The sequence below is a fragment of the Octopus sinensis genome, linkage group LG1 (genome assembly GCF_006345805.1).
Source record: "Octopus sinensis linkage group LG1, ASM634580v1, whole genome shotgun sequence".
Taxonomy (NCBI): Eukaryota; Metazoa; Mollusca; class Cephalopoda; order Octopoda; family Octopodidae; genus Octopus; species Octopus sinensis.
In genome coordinates, this window is record NC_042997.1 from 170,111,463 (window position 1) to 170,136,809 (window position 25,347).

General features: G+C 34.6%; 1 protein-coding gene across 10 annotated transcripts in view; it reads left to right on the forward strand.

Annotated features, from left to right (window-relative positions):
* LOC115210273 (mediator of RNA polymerase II transcription subunit 24) overlaps window positions 1-25,347 on the forward strand; it is a 51,450-nt gene that overhangs the window by 23,417 nt on the left and 2,686 nt on the right. For 8 of the 10 annotated variants that reach the window (XM_036506911.1, XM_036506910.1, XM_036506874.1 and 5 more), the window contains 11 exons: window positions 4,532-4,579; window positions 10,217-10,359; window positions 12,456-12,576; window positions 14,751-14,920; window positions 16,799-16,898; window positions 18,110-18,294; window positions 19,754-19,985; window positions 21,817-22,051; window positions 22,369-22,427; window positions 24,244-24,328; window positions 24,469-24,543. In XM_036506911.1, coding sequence (XP_036362804.1) covers window positions 4,532-4,579; window positions 10,217-10,359; window positions 12,456-12,576; window positions 14,751-14,920; window positions 16,799-16,898; window positions 18,110-18,294; window positions 19,754-19,985; window positions 21,817-22,051; window positions 22,369-22,427; window positions 24,244-24,328; window positions 24,469-24,543 — 1,453 coding nt within the window. The remainder of the gene's footprint in view (window positions 1-4,531; window positions 4,580-10,216; window positions 10,360-12,455; window positions 12,577-14,750; window positions 14,921-16,798; window positions 16,899-18,109; window positions 18,295-19,753; window positions 19,986-21,816; window positions 22,052-22,368; window positions 22,428-24,243; window positions 24,329-24,468; window positions 24,544-25,347) is intronic. The other 2 variants (XM_036506881.1, XM_036506918.1) reach the window with 1 other exon arrangement.

Consider the following 25,347-nt stretch of genomic DNA (forward strand, 5'->3'; position numbering starts at 1 on the left):
TGAAAGAATTATCTGAATGCTAAAGGGTTAAAGTTTACAGTTTATAATCTTGCATTTAAATTTAGCATATTTTCAATGTTTTGTGTTTAATCCTTAACCTAAAGTAAATTTTTACCTAAGAAATAGTGCACGCATGGGTGTGTGGTAAGAAGTTTGCTTCCCAATCACATGATTCCGGGTTCAATCCCACTGCATGGTACCTTGGGCATGTGTCTTCATGTCTTCAGTTATAGCCCCAGATCAAGACCAACCAAAACCTTGTGAGTGGGTTTTTGTAAACAGAAACTAAAAGAACCTGTCATGTGTGTGTTTCTGTCTTCTTGCCATGACATCACATGATAGTTGTAAATGAATGTTACTGTCATACAAGCAGTGTCCTTCATTCAGCCTCTGTGAAACATGTCCCTTCATGTGGTATTATTACCTTACCTGCCATAAATAATCCACTTCAACTAAATTCCATCAGACCCAGGTAGGCATGGAAAAGTGGACATTAAAACAATGATGATAATAAGTTATAAATTGTAACAGTATTAAAGTAACTTGTAGTTAACCCTTCTGTGTTACTTGCACTGGCTAAAGGCAGTAAATGCATTAATTTGGAACAATGTAAACGAGAAAATTTAATGATAAAGGAAACTAAACTAGGTCGGTCCTAGTTGAGCAGACTTATGATTGGTATGTTAGCCATGACCATCCTGCCTTTACAGACATTCTTCTCTGTCACTTAATGAGGAAGAAAGTCATGATCCTTGCTACTGCCTCTGAGACTAGTGGAAGGAAAAGAGCATGTCCTCATGCTGGGGACTTGATCCAAATACTATTAACAGTGAACTTAGTGAAAAACATCTAATAGCCAAGTGGAGCCAGGCAATGGATCGAGTCTATATAGTTTATCTCAGACTTTTCAGTATGTTCTTGCCTTTTTAAAGACACTAGTGTGTCATTTGAGAAATTGGCTGCTATTTCTTGCAGGTTAAGTAACCATGTAAAAATAAATGGTAGCATATAATTTATGGATTCTTTAAATGATTATTAAATCTGTTTTTCCACCATCAAATTTGGTGCAAAAAATGATATTGTTTCATGTTTTTACCAAAGTGCACATGAGAAAAATTCTTTTAGAGCTAGACTCCCATAAGTGTGGGTGAGAGCATGTGTGTATATTTAGCAGTATCAATGCCAAGCAGTTTTTAGGCACAAGCAAACTTTAGGTGAGTTAAAATATCTTTGTGACATATTTCAACTTCTAAAGACATATTCACTGCAGTTACCATGGAGAAAAAAATTCTCTCTTATGGTAAAGGGTATAGAAACATCTTAAGAAATATATCACAAACATATTTTAACTTACCTACAGTTCGCTTATACCTAAACACCGCTTGGTGCTGGTGACTGTTGAATTTCTTCTGGCCTGGCAGTCCCATGGTACAACTTGGTCAATGTTGTTCAATGTGTTTTAGTTAAAGCTACGACTTTAAAATCTGTCCAGAGTTACCTCTCTTCACTATTTCCCATTGATAACTGCTAAAGAACTAGAAACACATTTGGGAATCCAATAGGAGGCAGATATGATGTTTTTACACATTTTATCATAGAGATTTTTTTCTTTTTCCATAGTAACTGCAGTAAATTTTCCTTTATAAATTGAAATATGTCACAAACATTTTAACTGACCTAAAGTTTGCACACACATATATATATATGTGTGTGTATACACACACAAACAAACATATGAATACAAATAGAAATATTTGTGTAATATTACAACATATTACATGTGATCCCTGTTCATTTCATCCAGCAAAAGTCAAATAAACAAAACATATAGACACACATAGAAAGAGAGAATGCATTTTATTCTTTATATATTTCAATCATTTGACTGCAGCAATACTGGAGCACCACTTTAAAGGGTTTTAGTCGAAGAAATTAACCCCAGGGCTAGTACTTATTCTGTTTGTCTCTTTGGCCGACCTGCTAAGTTGCGGGGACGTTAACTCAAACCAACGTCAATTGTCGAGTGATGGTGGGGGACAAACACAGACAGAAACAGACACATACACGCATAAAAATATATATATGATAAATCGCTAGCCACTAAACATTCTTTATTTTCTCTCTTTGTTTCTTTCTGTGGAAGAGCGTAGGCTCGAAACGTTAAAAACTTTTTCACTTCCCGAGCGTTATACCAATACATCTGTTTGTTGTCTACACCACCTGTCTCTGTCTTTTGTTTTTTTGTGAATTCTCTCTCTCTCTCTATACTATAACAAATTTTTTTCAATTGGTATTTTCATATTCTTAATACTTGCTCTGGCTGATTTTTATGAATATGATGAATTTTTTATTGGAAATTATTTTTTCTCTCTTTTTTTGGGATCCTTCAGAAAGTTTGAATTGTTCTTTTTGAACTTATTTTTTCTCATATATATATATATATATATATATATATATATACGATGATGGGCTTCTTTCAGTTTCTGACTACCAAATCCACTCATAAGGCTTTGATCAGCCTGAGGCTATAGTAGAAGACACTTGCCCAAGGTGTCATGTAGTGGGATTGAACCTGGAACTATGTGGTTGGGAAGCAAACTTCTTACCACACAGCCATGCCTATTTACTTTGAAGGTGAAATGTTTTCACATAATACACACAATATATACTATTATTGTGATGACATTTTAATGACTGAGAGATTCCTTAATCCTCATGGATTATGAAAAACTGCTGGAAAATCCAACCTTGAGTTTGGAAAATGTGGAAAGAAAAGCAAACCATGTTTATATTTTGTTTCTAAAACAATTCTTTAGATTTAACGTTTTCAAGTGTTTTCTTAAGTTCGGTGGAAGTATCCTGTGTGGGTCAAGTCTGACTTTCTTTTTGGAACAACAAAGTGTTGGTGGTTCAACTTTCCATTTGTCAATCTTGACAACTCCATAGATTTAGAACATTATAGGAGCCCATGTTCAGCTAAATACCATTAAGACTGCAAAATATCTTAGAAATGATAAAAAATGTCAGTGCCAGCAATGTATTGGTTTGAGCCACTCTTTGTTGTTCCAGTCATCTATCCATTTCCTTCTGACTACACTCACATTCTCTCTTTCACACACACTGCATTGCATTGCATTCTTTTCTAATGGTATATTTCCAATAACTTTCCATTTCTTTGTATGGACTAAAGAAAATTTAGAAATTTTCACCTCAACAAATATATTGAAATTTGAAAATTATTTGTTTTAAACTTAACTAATGGATCTAATGTGTGCTTGGCAGCATATTTTAGCTCCATTGAAATATAATATTAATTATAATCCTTTCTACTATAGGCACAGGGCCTGGAATTTGGGGGAGGGGACTAATTGATTACATCGACTCCAGTGTTTCACTGGTACTTAATTTATCGACCTCAAAAGGATGAAATGCAAAGTCAACCTCGGTGGAATTTGAACTCAGAACGTAAAGATGAGCATTTTGTCCAGTGTGCTAATGATTTTGCCAGCTCACTTCCTTGTTAATATTAATTATAATGATAATAAAATTGCTTCAGATGGTGTGGTTCTTATATGGATAATGGTAATGAGTTCTTTAGTTTTAGCTAGGTTTGCTAGTTCATTAAAGTATTACATTTTATGTATTAAATGTTATACAATTCATTTTGACTGGGATTTTGTTTCACCTGACACCTTATTCCACCAGTGAAGTAACATTTTCTTTTTGATAATTATGTAGGAGATAGAATGAAAAGGAGTGTTCAGTTAGTAAACCATCAGTCAAAACTTAAATTTCCAGTCAAAATGAATTTTAAAATAAATCTGAATTTACTTCAAGTATAGAGTCTCTTGATCAGTAAATATTCTGCTAATTATTAAAATTGCTTCAAGGTTGGGAGCTGGCAGAATCATTAGCACACTGGGTAACATTTCGTCCGCCTTTATGTTCTGTGTTCAAATTCTGCCAAGGACTTTTCTTTCAACCTTTCAGAGTCAATAAAATAAGTACCAGTTGAGTACTGGGGTCAATGTAATCGACTGCCCACCCCCCTTAATTTCTGGCCTTGTGCCTATTGTAGAAAGAATTATTAAAATTGCTTCAAAATAATAAGCTTAAATTAACATTTAAATTAAATATCATTACATTCTGACTTATGCCATTTTTCATTTTTTTTTTAATCAAAATTTTCTATAAATGAAAATAGTATGTGACAATAATCAGAGATAAATATTTTTCAATTTCCATATCTACATCAAATGAATTCAGTAGCCTTTTTTTTTTTAATCCCTCAAAGCTATAAAGATGTCTTGTTGGAAACTGATTCACTATGACTACAAAATCCACAAGATATTTAAAATTACAAGATTTTTCTTCCTCCAACAAGCTGCTTTTTTTTTTATGTCTTAGTAGGTGCAATACATAATACTCTACAAGCAAACTTTGCTTGAAAGTTTTTATTTCAGTATGACTTGACTTAATGTTTCCTGGTGCAGTGTTTTAAATTCTGAAAAAGTATTCGGTTGACTTGCAGTTTACTGGTTCCCCTCATAATATGACGACTGTAGAAGATGTGCATTCAGTAAGTTTGCTATGATTTTCAGTATTATGTGAAACCAGAAATAACTTACTTTGATTTCCAACACTACATATATATATATACATATATATATATATACATATATATACATATATATATATATACATATATATACTATATATATATACATATATATATATACATATATATATATATACATATATATACATATATATATGCACACACACACATATTTATATTTCTCTCTCTTGTACCCCACCCATCTCTTACCCTCTCTGTTTGACCAGTCTAATCATGTACATAAATCCTTCACGAGTACAGAAGATGTATTTTTTTATCTTGGTTGTGACTACAAATGATTTCTGTTTAGAATTCTCTCCAACAATACTGAACCTTATACACAGTAAATAAACTAGAGTTAGGGCTGGATACAATAATTATATGATAATCTAGTCTGATTTAGAATTACAAATTGTCTAACTGCATTCTTGAACTAATTACATATAAAGTCTTTACTTTCAGTGCATGCCATAAGTTTCTAAAACACAGTACTAACTTCTCAGAGTAGTCTACAGTATGATTTCTTGCCCATTGTTAGTATAAAAATTACTTTATTACATTCTTAGATTATTCTATTAATTTCTTAATTTACTCTAATTCAGCTGCTGTATGTTGTATTTGCGTGCAGTTCATTATTCATTGACGTATAATTAGCATGTGCATGTATGCATTCATCTGCAAATGTGTGCAGGTTTCTTTCTATCATCCCTTTTGCTCTCTTTCGTTTCTGAAAAAAGATAGACTCTATCAACTCATCTATCTCAACAGGATATATTACTTCAGGGCTGGTTACATTTCTAGTTCTGAATCTGTTGAAATCTGAAAAAGAGAACTTTGAAGTCTGGAAATATAGTTGAGTGGAAAAAAAAACCGTGGTGAATATGGCTCAAATATTAGGTAGCAGTATGTTCATTAAAAGTATGATATCACCAGGTATTATGCTTTATATATTTTTAGTAGCTAAAATTTAGGAGTAATTATTTAGTTAACTGCTATCTCTGTTCGTGATACATAACTTTTCTCCTTGTTATGGAAGGCAAACTATATGAGGTTTTTAAAGAGTGTAATGCTACATAAGATTAAAATTAAAAAAGGCAGGTTCATTAGCACACTGAGCAAAATGCTTAGCAGTATTTCATCTGTCTTTATGTTCTGAGTTCAAATTCTGCCAACGTCAACTTTGCATTTCATCCTTTCAGGTTCCCTAAAATAAGTACCAGTTCAGCACTGGGGTCAATCTAATCGACCTATCCCCCTGAAATTGCTGGCCTGGTGCCAAAACTTGAAAGCAATATCAAAATTATGCAGTACATGTTGAAGACCAGTAGTGATTATAAGAGAAGCAAGGCAGACAGTGTCTGTTCAATGTGTAATAGCTGAAAGTGGAGATTAATTGAGGAACTGCCAAAGCATGGAAAACAATTCAGTGTTATGTGTCATGAAAGACAACTGCACTTTTAGGTGATGAGAAAGATGTTAGTAATAAAAATAACCCAAGGAAAATACTGAGGGATAATTCACAAATGATATTTAAGCTGAAGACACATGGAAAGATTCTATATAGCAAAACCCAGCTAATCACATGTCCAGTAGCTTAACTGCCATTTCACTCACTGCATTATATCCTCTTGGAGACCAATGTGATACTTATTATAACATTGTTTAGTTACCTGTACAGATTCTACACACTTTCCTAAAAGCAAAAATGCATGAATTGAGCACTGTAATGTTTTAGCACAAAGCCACAAATACACACACGTACACGTGTGTGTGTGTGTGTGTGTAAATGTGATAAAATGAAAAAAATATGAAATTGAATTAGTAGTTGAAACACAGTGCCACATCTGGATTAAATTTGATATGTATTTTAATATTCATATTTTCTATTGTATTTTGTGTGAATATCTTTGCATGTATATTAGATTACATTATTTTAGCTCAACTTTAGTGTACTGAGCACTCTACTACATAAAGGTATACCAAAAGATACATTGGGAGATCTATAAATAAGTGTGTGTATGTGTGTTTATACATATATATATATATGTATGTATATAGTTGATATTCTGTCTCATTGAGTCACTGAAACGCCATAGTAAACTCTGTTTTTACGTAGGGGCTAGAGCAAGCCAGTTCTCTTTGCTAAATCTACAAGAAGATTGGAGCTGAGTAATGTAAACTTATAAAACATTTGTTAATGATGCAATAATTCCTGTTGCTTGTAGCAGTGAGGTGCACTTCATCTATGGTATCCACAGACAATTAGGGGATCAGTGAAGTTAAGTATTAATGATTTCTCCTTTGCCAGAAACCATGTTTGTTACAGAATTTAAGGTATCAACCCTTCATCTGATAGGCTTGTGCTTCACTGACTAAGCAGCGTATGGTTTTTGAATGTATGTAAGGGGATATAGTGATTCAGCAAATCAAGGTACATTTCTCATGGTTATTTATTTTTTTCTGGGTGGTCAAGAGAAGTTATAAAATCACCTAAGTTTCAACAAGTTTGTACCATATGTTTATCTAATCTCCTGAGTTAAATTTCAAATGATTTATGAAATAATTCATTCTTGCTAGAAAATTTTAACATAATTTTAAAGTACCATGTTATTACAAATGTTCTCTCTCCAGCATTACCATAATGATCTTGTCTCTGCTGCACTCTAGATGAAAAAGGAATTCACTAGCACATATGCACACTTCTGCAGACCCAGTTAAATCCATTTCCCTGTTATTTCACACTTTATATATCTTTTCATTGCCCATTCCCTACTCCAATGAAGTTATTTCTAACAGTCACCAGAAAACTGCAACTCAATCATGTTGAAATTTGCTATCTATTGTTATTCTTTTTCACATGCTCACATTGCACAGACTTCCTCTCTCTATGTAGCTCTATATAGTGTGTGTATGTGTAACACATGCTACTCTCCCCTCTCTGTCTCTCTCTCTCCTCTCTTCCTTTTTCATTTCTATCTATTTCTCCCCATCTTTTCATCTGTCTTGATATTCAGTTATGGAACACAAGCAAGTAAGTATTGGAAACCAATTTTCATCTGGTTTCTATCTAAAAATGTTAGGAGAGTTTCTTTGAAAGAAATATTTTCTCTTTTGTTTTGATTTTTGCTCTGATACATTTTTAAGGTAACAAAATGGTAGGTATCATAATAATAATAATAATATCAATTACCTTTGCAGACTTCCATTTCCTTCCTAAATTAGTCCTAGATAGTTGAATTATTTAGAACTGAATGTGTTTCCCTAGCACTCACACCTAAAACTGGACTAGATCTATCAAAATTAGACATTTTATAAAACATCTACAATATAAAAGATAAGATGACCTTCCTACATTTAGTACTAAGCCTTATTTTCCTAACATCAAAATATTTATAACCAAATTGGGTAAGTATCTTAAATATATATATATTTTTTTTTTTACTAGAAATATTTCATTTAATTGATGCATTAAGTTAATTATGTATTTATATACATAAGTCCTTTAAATGAAACTTTTAACAAACTAGACATTAAATTCATCTTAATGATTTAATTGCTATAAACATTTTTAAGTTGTGGATTATTCCACTTGTGACTATCTCATAAGAGTTCAGATCTAATGTATTAATGTACTTCATCCATAGCACATGTTTTAAAATCCATACTTGGTAGCATTTTAGCCTTGGATTCCTATTCTACAGGTTCAGTTTATAAGGATGAGAAGTAAGAACTTTAAAATAGTGTTGATGTTCCTTGAAAAGTGTAGTGAGTTCATATAACTCCAAAACCTCAACTGATTAAACATTTCGAATTTTTATAGTATTTTGAGGTGGTGGTGGTGGGGGGTTATTTGGACTCTTTTAAATATTGTTTTCTTTTAACTGTTTTTAAAAATTCATTCTTTTTTACTTCGTGTTTGTTTTTTACTCTTTAAAAACAATTTTTTAATGCAGAAGTATTAATATTGCTACAATCAATAGAAAATGGCATTTCTTCTATCTTCTTACTCATTTCTTGTGCTGATAATACATAAGGAATATTCACGTAGGGACAATACATAAAAAGTTACAACATCTTTTTAAAATCAAAAGAGCTGAATAAGTAAAAAGGCTGTTTGAGAATGTCTTCGAGCAACAGATTCTAAGAAAAGCTTAATTGCTTTTATTGCAGCTTCAATGGAGTAGATTTCGATACACTTTGTGTTTATATTTATGTAAAATTTAATAGACAGATATCATCATCATTTAACATCCGTTTTCCATGCTGACATGGGTTAGGCGATTTGACCAGAGCTAGCAAGCTGGAGAGCTAGACCAGGTTCCAGTCTGATTTAGTTAAGTATCTATGACTGGATGCCCTTCTTAACACCACTTTACAGAGTGTACTGGATGCTTTTTACATGGCACCTGCATGGGCATTTCCTATGCGACCTGGCATGGGTGAAATTTACATGGCACCTGCATGGGCATTTCCTATGCGACCTGGCATGGGTGCTCTTTACATGGCACTGGCTCAGGTGCTTTGTGCACAGTATCAGCACAGGTGCTTTTTACATGACACCAGCACAAGTGCTTTTTATGTGGAACCAGCATAGATAGAAGCACTGAAATCTAAATCATCATTTTTTTTCATTATGAAGTTTATCTGACATTTCATAAATCATATTGGTTAGAAAACAATTATTTAATAAAAAGCCATTTGAAATATTTACAAACCTTATGTTTCAGTGAAAATATGTAACAGTCATGTCAACACATAAGGTTCTAAAAACTACTTCAAAATATGTAGGAAATAAACTCTACATTTTTCTCACTGCATGCATTCGTGCACGTATGTGTGTGCACCTCTGTGTATCTGTAAAGAATAATCCTTTTTAAACCACAAAAACCTTAGTGCCAGTGCCCAGTTTTCCTAATGCTGAATAAATGAGAAATAAATCTTCAGGTTAGGATATACTTTGCTTTGGCATGAGCTTAATGTAGTATCTGTGACAGTAAGACTGCTATCTTATGCTTAAATAATAGCACTCTAACATGGTTTAGTCATTTGTATAATTAACCCCACCACTTGGTCTTGTGATGCTTTTAGCAAAATTCATTTTAATACAAACATTCAGGTTATGTCTCTGATTTTAGGATAATTTCCTCCATCAGATTTAGAAGCCCTGAAAAAAGAAGTGGTGCAGTCATAGTTATTGCTTGCCCTTCCCTCCCTAACTAAGCAATGCAAAAAATGATATGCAGTAAGGCATGTACATGTGTACACACATGCATACACACACATCCAGTCACAAACACACACACACATAAGTGTATAATGTACATGAGATATCTACACATATGTATATAAATATTACACTTGGAATCATTTCATGGGTTAAGTAAGAGACATAACTGACATCAGGTAATGATGAGTGACCTCAGTTTTTTAACAAAGAATTTGATTTGATGAAACAAATTAGATGAGTACAAACCAATGACTGCATAGCATTTAACTATCCCTTGCTACAGACAGAAGAGATTTAGAGTTTTTTTTGTTTGTTCTTTTTATATACTTAAATTTGGTTTTCATTTTATATTCTTTTCTCTTTCTTTATAGACATTAGATGCTGATTACTCAAAAAACCAAGAACCTCTTCTTGGAGTATTATCACATATGCTCTCTGGGAAAAGTTTTGAACTAATTCTTGCAGCTGCTGCTGCCACTGGAAAGCTGCAAAGCTTTGCTATCAAGCTAGTCAAGTAAGTATCATTGATTTAATATTCATAATTTTACAGCATCAATTATCCCTTTAGCATTTAAACCAGTCATATACAGCTAAAATATTCTATCTTTTTATGTTCAAACTGGACAGATGTGATTTCCCACGCCAACCCTACAATATCAATCTGATATTAAACAATCATATAAAAGCTACAATATATTGCATAATTAATTCAAAACAATGTGAATAAATAAACATTACCTTTGAAAGGATAATGTGGATGATAAAAGGTTAAAGATGGTTTTGTTATTGATTTTAAATTGTCTGATTATTTTAAGTAATCTTTGACAACACTTTAATAAGGTATCTCATGTGAATATTAATTTAAAAGACAAGATTTTAGTCATCTTTTATTTGAGAATAATGAGTGCTTTATGTACAGGTGTAGGTGGCTGCAATGGTTTTGATTATTTTAACTAGCACACCTCTTGGACATCACCCCGTAGATGTAAAGCATTCTTTCAGCATTATAATGGTTAAGTTATTAAATTATTCTGCTATACTGGTTTATCAACAATGATTGGTGCCATGAAAAAGTACCTGGTACACTCCTAAGTGGTTGTCATAAGGAAAAGCATCCAGCCATAGAAACTTTGCTGAAGCAGTCATTGGCACCCAACACAGACTCCTGGCTAGTTGGATCTTGTCAAATCATCCAACACATTCCAGGATGGAACATAGACTTTAAATTCATCATTACCATAAGCAGTAGAGTCACAGTGATTTGAAGTCTTATGTGAGAAAGTGCAACTAATTTTCTACCAACTACATTAATAATTGTTCATTAATAGTAAACTTGCTAAATAGCCAAACTTTTGCTGAATAACAATTTCCATTGAGTCTTGCAGTAACTCGATGTACAATAGTTTTTATATTCTAAGTTTTAGGAGTAATATCATCATCATCATCATATGTCCATTTTTCATGCTGGCATGGGTTGGATGCTTTGAGGAGCTGGCCAACCAGAGAGCTGCACCAGGCTCCTACTGTCTGTTTTTGGCATGGTTTCTATGGCTGGATGCCCTTCTTAGTGCCAACCACTTGGTACTTTTTACATGGCACCAGCTAGGGTACTCTTTATGTGGCACTGGCATAGTTACTCTCTACATATCACCAGCACAGGTGCTCTGTACGTACCACTGGCATGGGTGCCTTTTACATGACACTGGCACAGATGCATTTTATGTGGCATCAGCATGAGTACTTTTTACATGACACCAGCACAGGTACCAACATAAATATATCAGAATAGATATGTATAAATTTAAAACTTACTTAAACTTTAGTCTGTGGAGACCCCTAGGACTCATTAAGGTTGGAGCTTAACCCAGTTTAAATAGCTGAGATTTATAAGACTCACTCCTGAATGGGCTCGGATGCCAGCCCATCACAGGATTGACTTCTCAGCTATTGCTGGAGCTCATTTACATTTGAGTAGATTGGGGCAACATGAAGTGAAGTGTTTTGCTCAAGAATACAATGCACTGCCCAGTTAGGGAATCAAAACCACAATCTTATGATTGTGAGTGCAAAAACACTAACCACTAATATTATGTATAATTAAGCATAATTATGTAGTTTCATGTAAGTAAAAAAATGTTTTTTTAATGAAAATACAGAACTTCACTATTTTGAATTCCAGGCATGGTTGTGTGGTTAAAAAGTTCACTTTGTAACCATGTGGTCTCCTGTTCAGTTTGACTGTGCAGCGCCTTGGACAAGTGTCTTTTGCTTTAGCCCTATGCTAACCCAATGCCTTGTGAGTGAAATTGATTAGACGTCCATTGTATACACACATGCGCACACATATATGTATTATTGTGTGTGTGAAATATCATTTCCAGTGCGTGTTACATCCCATAGCTCTGCAGTTTCAAAGTTTAGTACAATAAGACAAAACAAAACAATCCCTTACATGAAAAATAGCTATGGGTTGTCAACAGGAATTGCATCCAACTGTAAAATAAGTATCCATTCAACCTATGCCTGCATGCAAAAATGCACATAAAATAAAGAAATGAATATCTACCCTTAATTTTTTTTATTCTATGTATTTCCTATATTTTATTCTAGGTTTAATGAATTTGCACGTCAAGCAACTGGTGAGGGTGGAAAAGCAGCCAATACAAGAGCTTTGTTGTTTGACATTTCTTTCTTAATGTTATGTCACATAGCACAACTTTATGGTGCCGAGGTAATTATTTTGTTGTTATATTAATAGCACTGTATTTGCCAGTGTATATAAGATGCACTCTTGCTTAAAACACACACCTATTTTACATGTATATTTAGGAGATGGGGGAGAATAAATTTAATGAGTTTCATCATACCACTTATTGAAAGATATTTTCAAGTGGTTTTGTATGTGAAAAATGCATGATTCTGTGCATGCAAATACAATGCTGAGACAGTATACTGGAATGGAGTATAAAACTATAAATTTATCATAAACAAGCTACATTATATGAGTACCATGTTTAATTTTATCTATTTTCAGATCAGCTATATAATTGTTTATAGGTTGGTCAAGAGAATTTCCATATGGGATGTAAAACTCATATTTTTGACTGTGATGTTTTGTATTCCCACAATCAGTCACCAGGGTGGTGCACCATTACTATGATTTTGTTATCGTCCCCTCATTGCAAATAGCTAATTGGTGAATGAAAATTTAACATTCTTTTCATCTTTCTAAGAGAATTTTCATTTAGATAATTAAAAAATGTTTTTTAAAAGTGATAAAGGATAAAGACCCCCTTCGGTCATGAATTACCACAAGATTGCACCTAGAAAGCTCCCCTCTGAGGCACAAGTCTGGGCAAGGTCGTTTATGGAAGACCAGCAGTCGCCCATGCATACCAACTTCCCTTCTCCATGCCACTGATGTTATCCAAGGAAAAAGCAATGACCAACTCAGCTTGGCACCAGTGACATTGCAACTCATTTCTACAGCTGAGTAACTGGAGCAGTTTGAAATAAAGTTTCTTGCTCAAGAACACAACACACAGCTCAGTCCAGGAACTGAACCCACTACCTCATGATTGTGAGTCCAACACTCTAACCATGTGCCTTCCCAAAGGTGACACAGTCGTTAAATAATGTAAGGCACATATCAAGTGTGGGTTATGTATGCTTGGTTATGTATGTGACCTCTCCACATAACTTTTGACATACCATTAGCAATTTTCCAAAAGATTGTGGTTAGAGACTGTGATAGTTTGGCTTGTTTTCAGTGTTGTATTATTAATAACAACAAACAAGATGAGGACAAATATCCGTCAATTGTAAATAATGTTGCAATATATTCTATGCTTCACAATAACCTGGCTGTTTCTGACAACTATCATTAATTCTTTATCTTCATCTTGAATTCCTGCAAAGGGATCATTAAATAAAATGCTTTTATTCATCCAAGAATCAAAAAACTTTTTGACTGTAGCTGAGTGTCCTGGATTTTATCTAAAGGCATTTCCAACCCTTAAACTATCATCCACTCTTCTCATTTTTAAATGGATTTATTAGGATATGCCAAAACCTATTCCAACCAATTCAAATATCAGCAGAAATAAATCTGTTCTGATGCACATTACATCTGCAACATAGAGTTCACTTCTTAGCTTCATCAGCTGCCTCTTTCATTGAATCCTTCATTTTAATACTGATTCAGTGATTGAGGCCAAATATTATATTCAAATTTTCAAACACAAATGACAACTCAGCTATTACTCTTGAAACATTGTACCCTAGAATTAGCTCATTTTCTTTTGACATCTGCTTCCTTCTCATACTACTGAATACCAAACTATCACTTTTACTTTAAACCTATGGTAACTTCAGCCTTTCATTCTTATTAGAAGTCACCAAAAAGGCTTCCTAAAATGTTATAACTCTCTGTTATCATGGAAAAGTATGCACATGATTTAACGAAGTATGACATAAAAAAAATTCACCTGTTTTCTTAGAAATACAGTAATCCCTTGACTATTGCAGATGTTACACTCCAAAACACCCTGCGATAGGTGAAAATTCATGAAGTAAAAACAATACTGTACTGTATATTTTATTATTTTTATAATTTGTATGTATTTATTTTATTACAAATGCAAAAACAACACCAATGTAAGCTTAAATAATAAACCATGACAGGTGAACCACAATATGGTGAGGGATTACTGTACTCATAATTTCCATGTTGACCATGGAGCTTTATACATTTTTTGGTTGGCTGCCTGTCTGTCATACACTTCATTAATTCTGATGTCCTACAAACTATCTGTTATTTTACCAATTCTATTTATTATCTGTCTTATCTCTAATTTTATTCACAACCTTTCATTCATACCCATTAATTATCTTTTCAAAATATAGATAATTACTTCAAGTCCTGATTGCTCGGAGTCTTTCTTTGCTCAATGGTCAATGAAATGTCTGCCAGAAGATGGTAAATACAAATGTATAGAGAATAGCAGTCCTAGTGACCAACACAAAGTTGACTTGCTTTTAAACCAGTTTACAAATGGAGGGGAACATAAAAACAGGTAGGAACTTCAAACTTTACTGCAAAATAGATTTTTTAAAATCAGTTTTAAACTTTCTTTTTGAGTAATCACTATTTTCTGATTGTCATGTATGAGTAGGTGCTGAAAGTTCCTGGTTTTAAGGGTGTAATGGAACTGGTTAATTCTTTACACTGTTCGGGTGCAACCAATTTCCTTTCTTTAATTGCCAGATAAGACCGGAGCCTGGTGCAGCCTTCTGGCTTCCCAGTTCCCCGGTCGAACCGTCCAACCCATGCTAGCATGGAGAACGAACGTTAAACGATGATGATGAATTTCCAGAATCTACCAGTCAGGAACAAGAACACAACCTTAAAAATATATATACTCTTTATTTCTTACTTACAAAAGAAGTACGTTGGTATATTGGTATCCACTTGGTTCGATATAGCAAGGCTGAACTTTAACATTTGTAAGATTCTTACAACAAATTCAGCAGCAACAGAGCAGGTCAAATTCTAAGCGTCTGGGACAGGAGACTGGCTGATCACACGTTTAACACGTCCTTTCGTTTCAATAGCCGTGTCTCAAGTCAACGACGCTAACAAGGAACGCGATAGAATTTTCTTCCCCAGTCTCTTGCGCATGTGCATGAGGGAACTTCCTTAGGCCTTTCCAGAAGGTTCCAGCCCCGCACACGCACACTGAAGAATGACGTTTCGCACACGCACACTGAAGAATGATGTTCCGCACACGCACACTGAAGAATGACGTTCCGCACACGCACACTGAAGAATGACGTTGCGTGTGCGCACACTGGAAAATGACGTCACTACAAAGGTATTGTGAAAGGCCTGGTTGGAGGCCCAACCATCTAAGTTCTTTTACATGGCTTAAAAAAACTGGAGGACCACTGCAGTAAGTGTATAAATCTGAATGGGGAATATGTTCAATAAAATCATAATTAACTGATCCTCTGTATTTTCTTTTACTCAAAGCCAGGAACTTTTCATCACCCCCTCATATTACATCTTCTCTCTAAGCTGTAGGGCTACTTTATTTGAATTCTTACTGTTGGGTAACTAATTTCATGTTATTACATAACTGACTTCACAATTTGGGTATTCGTAACTAATTGGGAATTCCTAAAGACAAGATCCTGTGTAAGACAGTTCGGTATCCTCTGTAAATGCAAAAAAACTGTTTTACAGTCTACATATTTTGTATTGTTATTGGATTAGCAAAACAATTATGCTTTCCTAGGAATTACTGGGTACGTCAGCTAGTATATATATATATATATATATATATATATATATATGTATATATATATATATATGTATATATATATATATATGTATATATATATATATATATATGTATATATATATATATAATATATATATATATAATATATATATATATATATATATATACACACACACACACACACTCACACACGCACATACATACATATATATGTGTGTGTGGTCATGTCATGCTTATGTTCCCTCATAACAAGAGCACTGTGGCCATGCACTTTCAAAGTTTCATGGAGTATAAAAACATATCCCTTACTTGAGAGACAGGTATGGGTTAGCTACAGAAAATGCTACCTCAGATAAGTGTCTATTCTACCCATGCCAGCATGGAAAAATAAACAGATATGTGTGTGTTAATACATAGATACATACAGACAGGCAGATAAGAAGTCTCATTTCATGCTTGTGGTAATGTGTAATAGTAGTTATTTTTGTGATTTGACCGAGGCATCTTTGGGCAGTTACAAGGAGACTATGTTCATTAATAGGTAGCAATATGTTAAAGACTCCACCTGAACATCATATTTTTATATTGGATGATTTTTAAATGGTTTATTTAAAATATTTCATATTTTTATATTGACCTATCTTATTGCAGTATGGCTCGCTGGCACGAAATCTGTATGAATGCTCCATTTGCAATGCAAGAAGTTCTGTTTGCATGGGAACATGGTGCTTTATCTGCTGATAACGTTAAGGTAATTATCATCATTTTGTAGTGTTTTGTTTTGTTTTTCCTTTTGTGAATGCTTATTTTAATGTATTTTATTTATTTTTAAAATTGTCTTTTTAATTGAATCAGTGGGTTTTTAAAAGCTTATTTTAAAGTATAGCTAGATTGACAAGTGTATTAGCTGAGGCCTTGAGTAGCTATGTATGTTAAGCTATGTTTCTTTGGATCTGAAGACAAAAGCACGGTTGAATATAATGGAGGGAAAACAAATGTAGATTTCGTGTTTATCTACACAGAAGATTGGTCAAGATAAAAAATGGAATTGTATTTATTGGACACTACAGATCGATTAACATTGTCAAGAAAGTTGACAAATGTCAGGATGAATTTAACTGCAGGTTAAAAAAAATCTTCAGCAAAAGAAATAAAAAGGAGGGAGCTACAGGCCCATGGCAAAGCTATCTGCACTATTGCTATAGTCTTGTTAAACATAAACATGAAGCAAAAAAAGCAGTAATAGAAAGTGTTTTTAAGTTTATGAGAAAAAACTATGCATATTCACCCATCAGAGCAGCTGTGTGGCTTCCGTGCCAGTGGCACGTAAAAAGCACCATTTGAGCGTGATCGTTACCTGCGTTGCCTTACTGGCACGTGAACAAAACATTCGAGTAAGGTCATTGCCAGTGCCGCTGGACTGACTCCTGTGCAGGTGGCACGTAAAAAGCACAATTTGAGCGTGGCCATTGCCAGTACTGCCAGACTGGCCCTTGTGCTGGTGGCATGTAAAAACATCCACTACACTCTCGGAGTGGTTGGCGTTAGGAAGGGCATCCAGCTGTAGAAACCCTGCCAGATCAGATTGGAGCCTGGTGCAGCCATCTGGTTTGCCAATCCTCAGACAAATCGTCCAACCCATGCTAGCATGGAAAGCAGACGTTAAACGATGATGATGATGAACATTTGATCATTTGTAGAGTAAATATGGACTGGAAGTTAAAAAGTTGAAGAAATCAGTATTTAAAAGTAGATTTAGTGTGATTTTCATTATTTTAAAACTATTTTGTACTCGTTGACTTCTTTTTATTGAAGATGTTTTTACATTATTGCTATGGGTGTTGTTTTCTGAAGTAAATACAAAGTATGCCAGTATGTTGTAAATATTTTTACTGCATTTCTTTATAGAGTTTTATATTTTTAAACCAATTTATTTTGAATATGGATTTTTTTTTAATACAGAATATATTAGATTGTGTAAAGAAAAAGATGTGCTGTCTACCCGTCGTAGTATCAGCCTGGTTATGTAGTTACATGAACACAGTTGGTGAAGAAGCTCGATCAAAACCACATAACATGCTTGAACAACTCAGTCGTGTTAATCCAGATTCCCAAGGACAATATCCATCAGAAAATTATCATGAAAGGTAATTATCATTTCCTTGTTGAGTAATGATACAACACTTAGCATGTCTTTTAAGTTTGAATTATTCATTAACAAAATACAGTAAACTTACTTTTCTCCAATCTCAGCTAATGCTATTGTTGTTAATGTATTTTTTTTTTGAGATGCTTTGTGTTTCTTTCAATTAATTTTAAATATAACAAAGAATTTTGTAAAATAACTTGGTTACCATTCAGCTAGTGTTAGGAACATAAATTGTGACTAAGGTTTGGTGGAAGATTTTAATTCAAACAAGACATATGTACTCAGAGCCAGAGCCGGTTTCAGCCGGGTTGGTAATGAAAGGGTTAAAGATTTTGCCTGCACACTAATAATCCCCTAAACTTCTTTGTATTTCACATTGTCCACTGCTATCATATCTTCTCCAGCCATCTAATGAAATAGTCTTTGGTTTGTGGTTTTTCACACAGATGGCTTTTTCAATGCATCTGGTACACTTACAATCTTAATTACTTGCACAACATGAATATGACTGAATTGCTGACCCAACTTTTTTTCACCCTGAACACAATCATCATCGTCACCAACATCATTATTTAACATCCATTTTCCATGCTGGTGTGGGTAGGACAGTTTGACAAGAGCTGCCTGGGCTCCATGTCTCTTTCGGCATGGTTTCTGTGGCTGATCCCCTTCCTAATGCCAAACACTTCACAGAGTGTACTGGGTGCTTTTACATGACACCAGCACCCTCAAGCCCACAAGATAAGGATAGCCATTTCTAAAATATATGTATTAATGACCATTGCAATGATTTCTTCCCCTATAAGCTTGCTCACCCTATCCAGGACACCTGTTTGAATATTGATTTCAAATTTTGGTACAAAGTCAGCAAGTTTGGGGATGGGGTAAGTCAATTACATCAATCCTAGTGCTCAACTGTATTTCTTCTCCTGAGCCCAAGGCCTCATAAGGCTGGCTACCCAGTTTCCAGATGGCAGATCACAACACTCTCCTTGAATGGGATGCTGCTCTGTTGCCAGGTTCGAGGTCAGCAATTTTGAGGGGAGGAGGACAAGCCGATTTCATCAACTCTAGTAGTTGACTAGTACTTTATTTTATCAGCCTTAAAGGAATGGAAGGCAAAGTGAGATTTGTACTCAGAATGTAAAGAGCCAGAAGAAATATGCTAAGCATTTTCTTGTATGTGCTAATGATTCTGTCAACTCACCACCTAGTTGCTTCATTGCTCCTTCATAACTATAAAACTTCCAGTCCCTGTCAAATGTCTCCTATAGGTCAGAAAATGTTGCTAACTTTTTTATTATTCTTCCGAGTCTTTCTATTAAACTCTTTAACTATAATGCTGTTGAACTAAAACTAATAAATAATTTCCAAAAATATTGACATTCTTAAGTATTTTAAAATAAAATTTTGTTCTTATTTCCTAATTCAATTTTTTTTTTATAAAACAATTTTAGGTCTCATCTTATGAGTATAATTTTGTGCAAAATGAGTAATGATATTTTACCTGCCTCAAGACGCTCAACTGCTCAGCAGTATATTCCCCCAAAGGCTCTACCTGGCAAAGTCATGGATCAGACGACACAAGCCATATTTGAAAAAGGCTGGGTAGATTTACGGAGTCTACATGCTTTAGAACAATTATTAAATTTATGTGGGTCTGACTGGTTTAGTGATAGGCTTGTTGCAGTAAGTATCCTTTTTCCTTTTCTTTTGTATTTGTTCCTTAACATATCAGTCAATTTTCTCAATTTTATAATAATACTTTAAATACAAACAAGGTTGTATTCCAAGAGAGAAATATATAAAACTAGCAGTATTGCTTGGCGTTGCTTGGGTTTGTTTTGACCCTTTAGAATTGGAATTTTTGAAAAGTAAAAATTTTGCATTATGTAGCTTGTTATTTTCTTTAAGTGAACATTTTTCTGGTTGAAATACACTGAAAAATGGCAACACAGCAGTCAACACTAGTAAAAAATAGGGATTTTCATAGAAAAAAAACTACCTTTTTGATGTAAGTAATTTTTGGTGTTAACATGGTTCGATTTGAATTTTTTCTTCTGCGGAAGGAAGAGCAAACCTTCTTCTATCATACTCTCAATTTTGGTCAACTTGCGCCGCAGGGTCTCGGAGGAGATAGTGTTAGTTGAAGGCTACCAAACCTGCCATACACAGACAACTTCAGCTTTATATATATAGAGATTGGAGAAATATGTATTTATGAAAGTATCCTTAATGGCTGTATAGTTAAGAAGTCGCTTCATAACCACATAGTTCTGAGCTTGACTCTACTCCATGGCACCTTAGGCAAGTTTCTTACACAATAGCTTTGAGTGCCAATGCCTTACAAGTGGAATTTGGTAGATAGAAACTGTGCAGATGCTGTTTTATATGCATGTATATATCTTTTGATAATACATATTGTTGAAAGAGTTAAACAGTGTTGAGGAGAAAAAAATACCCTGTATAATATTTGTTGTGCCTCAGTTGCACATCCAATCCCTTGTCACTTGAGCCATTAAAAATGCAGTGATTTAGTTACTGTTGGAAACTAACCAGCAATATTTGTTATTGTTCTGCAAATGCAATGGCCTGGTTCTCCGTCAGTTATAACGTGTGTTCCAGTTGATGCAATTGATTGAACAGCCTGCTCATGAAATTAACATGCAAGTGGTTGATCACTTGACAGTCACAGGGACGCTTAACATATTTCTCAGGGAGGTTCAACATGACACAGAGTGTGACAAGGCTGGCCCTTTGAATTACAGGTACTATTCAGTTTTACCAGCTGAGTAGACTTGAGCAATGAGAAATAGTGTCTTGCTCAGTGACACAGCCAGGAATCAGACTCATAACATTACAATTGTGAGCCAAATTTCCAGCTACTATGCCACAAACCTCCTCCAAATACTATATAAAGTGAAATAATAGGCACAGGAATGGCTGTGTAGTAAGAATCTTGCTTCCCAACCACATAGTTCCAGGTTCAGTCCCACTGTGTGGCACCCTGGACAAGTGTCTTCTACTATAGCCTCGGGCCAACCAAAGCCTTATGAGTGGATTTGGTAGAGACGGAAACTGAAAGAAGCCCATCATATATATGTGTGTGTGTATTTGTTATTTATGTCTGTGTTTGTTCCCCCGCTATTGCTTGACAACTGATGTTGGTATGTTTACATCCCTGTGTCTTGGCGATTTGGCAAAAAGAGACCAATAGAATAAGTCCTGGGGTCGATTTGCTTGGCTAAAGGCAATGCTCCAGCATGGCCACAGTCAAATGACTGAAACACCTAAAAGAATGCAAGTATCCTATTTCCATAAAGTGAAAGTATACTGCCTTACACTAGCCACCATATCTAACTGCGTTTAAATATAATCTCCTTGCCAGTGATTTCAGTTACTATTAGCCAATGAAGTACATTTTATTAAACACTGTTTCATTATCATGAATAATATTTAATTGACTTATTGCTGTACATTTCAAAGATGCTTAACGAGTTCAAATTTCTTGTTCCTGCAGATGATGCTAGCTGGTAATCGGCTTGAAGATTTATCCTTATCTCTTAGTTTATCATTTGCTCTTTGCCACATGGACCTTGAGAATATCAGCTTAAGTCTGCTGTTACACACTCTTCCCAACATACTGAGTTCCCGACATAAAATGCATATGCTCGTCAATCCCCGAGGTGCAATGTTAGCAAAACTATGTGTTATGTGCATTGTAGGAGCTCAGATGGCAAAATCAAATAGTAAAGGTGAGTGTATTTAATAGTAGAATCCTCTGTGTGCGTGTCTCCCTCTCAGCTACTACACACATTTTTTTTCTCTCCTTGTTTTTTTGTGTATCTTTCTGTAGAAGAGCGTAGACTCGAAACGTATAAGACTTTTTCTATTCCTGAGCGCTATACTAATACATCTGTTTGTTTGTACACCACCTGCCTTCGTCTTTTGTTTATTTTCGTAAACTTTCCCTTTATATATATATATATCTATATATATATATATATATATATATATATATATATATATATACTAGCAGCTCATGGTATTTGCTTGTTTTTGTAATTTTCAGATTCATTCCATTACACTAAAAGAGGACGAAAACGCCCATTCCATGAAGTAGACTGGGAGGTAAGTATTAGTTTTATTTAGCAGTCAGGCCCCAATATCTTTATGTAAAAAATATATAAATTATTGTGTATTGAGATTCAGATTATTTTATAGAATTTTCAAAAATATCATCCTTATTATTATGGATATTGTAAAAATGGATCCATCTTTTTTTAATTTGGAAGCATCTCTTGTAATTATCTCATATTAAGCACCATTCTAGTGTGGTTGTTGCCAGTGCCACCTGACTGGCTCCTCTGCTGGTAGCATGTAAAAAGCGCCATTCAAGCGTGGTCAATGCCTGTATTGCCTGACTGGCCTCATGCTGGTGATGCATAAAAATCACCCACTACATTCTTGGAGTGGTTGGCATTAGGAAGGGCATCCAGCTGTAGAAACCTTGCCAGATCAGATTGGAGCCTGGTACAGTCTTCTGGTTTGCCAGTTCTCAGTCAAACTGTTCAACCCATGCCAGCATGGAAAGCAGACATTAAACGATGATGATGATGATTAAGATGGCTGTTGTACGATCACTGATCCCTCAAGAGCTTGATAAAATATCGCATTTTATTATAAACTATGGTACATTACGGTTCGGTTTTGCTTCATTTCACTGAACCATAGTGAAATGAGTTTTAATCACCAAACAGTGAGCGATGAGTATTACTTTCCTCTCTCTGGCATTCATAACCAGAACCAGCTTTATGACTTTCACAGTTTTCAAATTTGAAAGTATTTGATAGCTAAAATGTCATAGCACAACTGCATGCACATTATCTACAGATGCTCTGTCTCTCTCTCTTTCTCATCATATATATGTATGGATATATATATCTATAGGGTTTCTGTTGTGGTGTACAGATTCTATATTAATAAAAGAAGTAGACAGAAGGTGTGGTACTGTTTTATTAATTATATTGTTTTAGTGCTTTCTTTCTTTATAGACCTCAAAAATTATATTTTTGAGCACTTTTGTTCTTCATAGACCTTCTCAAAAATTCATGTTATAAACCATTTTCACCAACTTCTGGCTACTTTCTACAAGCCAATATAACAGTTGGTGTCATGAAGTTTACAACTCACAGTAGAATGCTAAGTTCACTGTAGACCCACTACATGTTATTCATGAATATTATTAGACTTAAGAATGCTTTGCTTCACAGAATTAATGTTCTGCTAAACCATTATAATGTTGAAATAGAAGTAATGTTAGTATCTTTGTTGCACATTTTATTTAACATGCACCATTATCATCATTTAATGTCCACCTCCCATGCTACCATGGGTTGGACAGTTTGACAGCAGCTGGCTAAGTAGGAGCTTACACCAGACTCCTGTGTCTGTTTTGGCATGGTTTTTAATGGCTGGATGCCCTTTATGTGGGTCTGACTGGTTTAGTGATAGGCTTGTTGCAGTAAGTATCCTTTTTTCCTTTTCTTTGTTCCCTTAACATATCAGTCAATTTTCTCAATTTTATAATAATACTTTAAATACAAACAAGGTTGTATTCCAAGAGAGTGGGCTGAGTACTTTTTACATGGCATCAATGCAGGTGAGGTCAGTTTTGGCATGGTTTTTACAGCTGGGTGCCCTTCCAAATGCCAACCACTTCACAGTGTGGACTGGATGCTTTTTACATGGTGCCAGCACTGGCAGGATCACCAAGTAACTTGCAAGACAAGGAATATTTGAGTGGGGAGGGGGCATTGGAGGAGGTGATCTTGTGTCAGATGATTAATTACTAAATCAAAATAATTTGAAGTAAAGAAAGGGCAATATTTTATGACTATTGCAATAATGAAAATTAATTTTATTCTTGTAACATTTTCCCTTTCAGGAACCTGAAGATGAAAATAGAAAAAACAAAATGCGTAAAGTTCATGAACCTCAAATTACACTCGACTCAGAAGGTTTTAATTTGGGTAAATATAAATATAAATATAATTTTTGTTCTATAAAAATAGCCTTGCTTGTCTTTTATTAAATTCATTTGAAATGTTATTCATAGGAATGATTACTATTGTTGATATCTTTCACATTGACTACTCTTTATGACTTGCAGATTTCATTACTGCCAAAGAAGAAGGTGAACCATCACCACCCTATGATACTAAAGATCCTTTGAACAAAGCAGTCTGTAAGTAAATGTTTAAATTATGTTAGTTATCTGAAAACCATTGTATGTAATATTTGTTTCAGATTTTGGCACAAGACCAGCAACTTCAGGGGAAGGATAAGTCAATTACATCAACCCCCAAAAAGATGAAAGCCAAAGTCGACCTCAACAGAATTTGAACTCAGAACATAAAGATGGACAAAATGCTTCTAAGCATTTTACCTGGCATGCTAATGAGTCTTCTAGCTTTCTTACTTGTAATATTACCTAATGATATACGATATACACTCAGTGGTTAGAGTGTCGGGCTCACAATCACGAGATAGCGAGTTCAATTCACAGGCTGGGCTGCATGTTGTGTTTTTGAGCAAGACACTTTATTTCATGTTACTACAGTTCACTCAGCTGTGGAAATGAGTTGCAACATCACTGGTGCCTTTGCCTTTTCCTTGGATAACGTCATTGGCATGGAGAGGGGAGGTTGGTATGCATGGGCAACTGCTGGTCTTTTATAAACAACCTTGCCTAGACTTGTGCCTCAGAGGGGAACTTTCTAGGTGCAATCCTAGGATCATTCACAACTGAAGGGGGTCTTTACCCTTTATAAGAATATACATGTAACAACAATAATATTTCATACACACACATATATAAAACCATAATCATCTTCATTTAAACCTCATCAGCTGTAGAAAAATGGCTAAAAGGGAATGTCCAAGAAAGATATAAACTCTACTATCTGCTTCATAAGGTACCCATCTATGAGGACAGTAACTCTGAATAAGAACTGGTGCAGAGAACATTTTTGTTGTCTTTAACATGTTG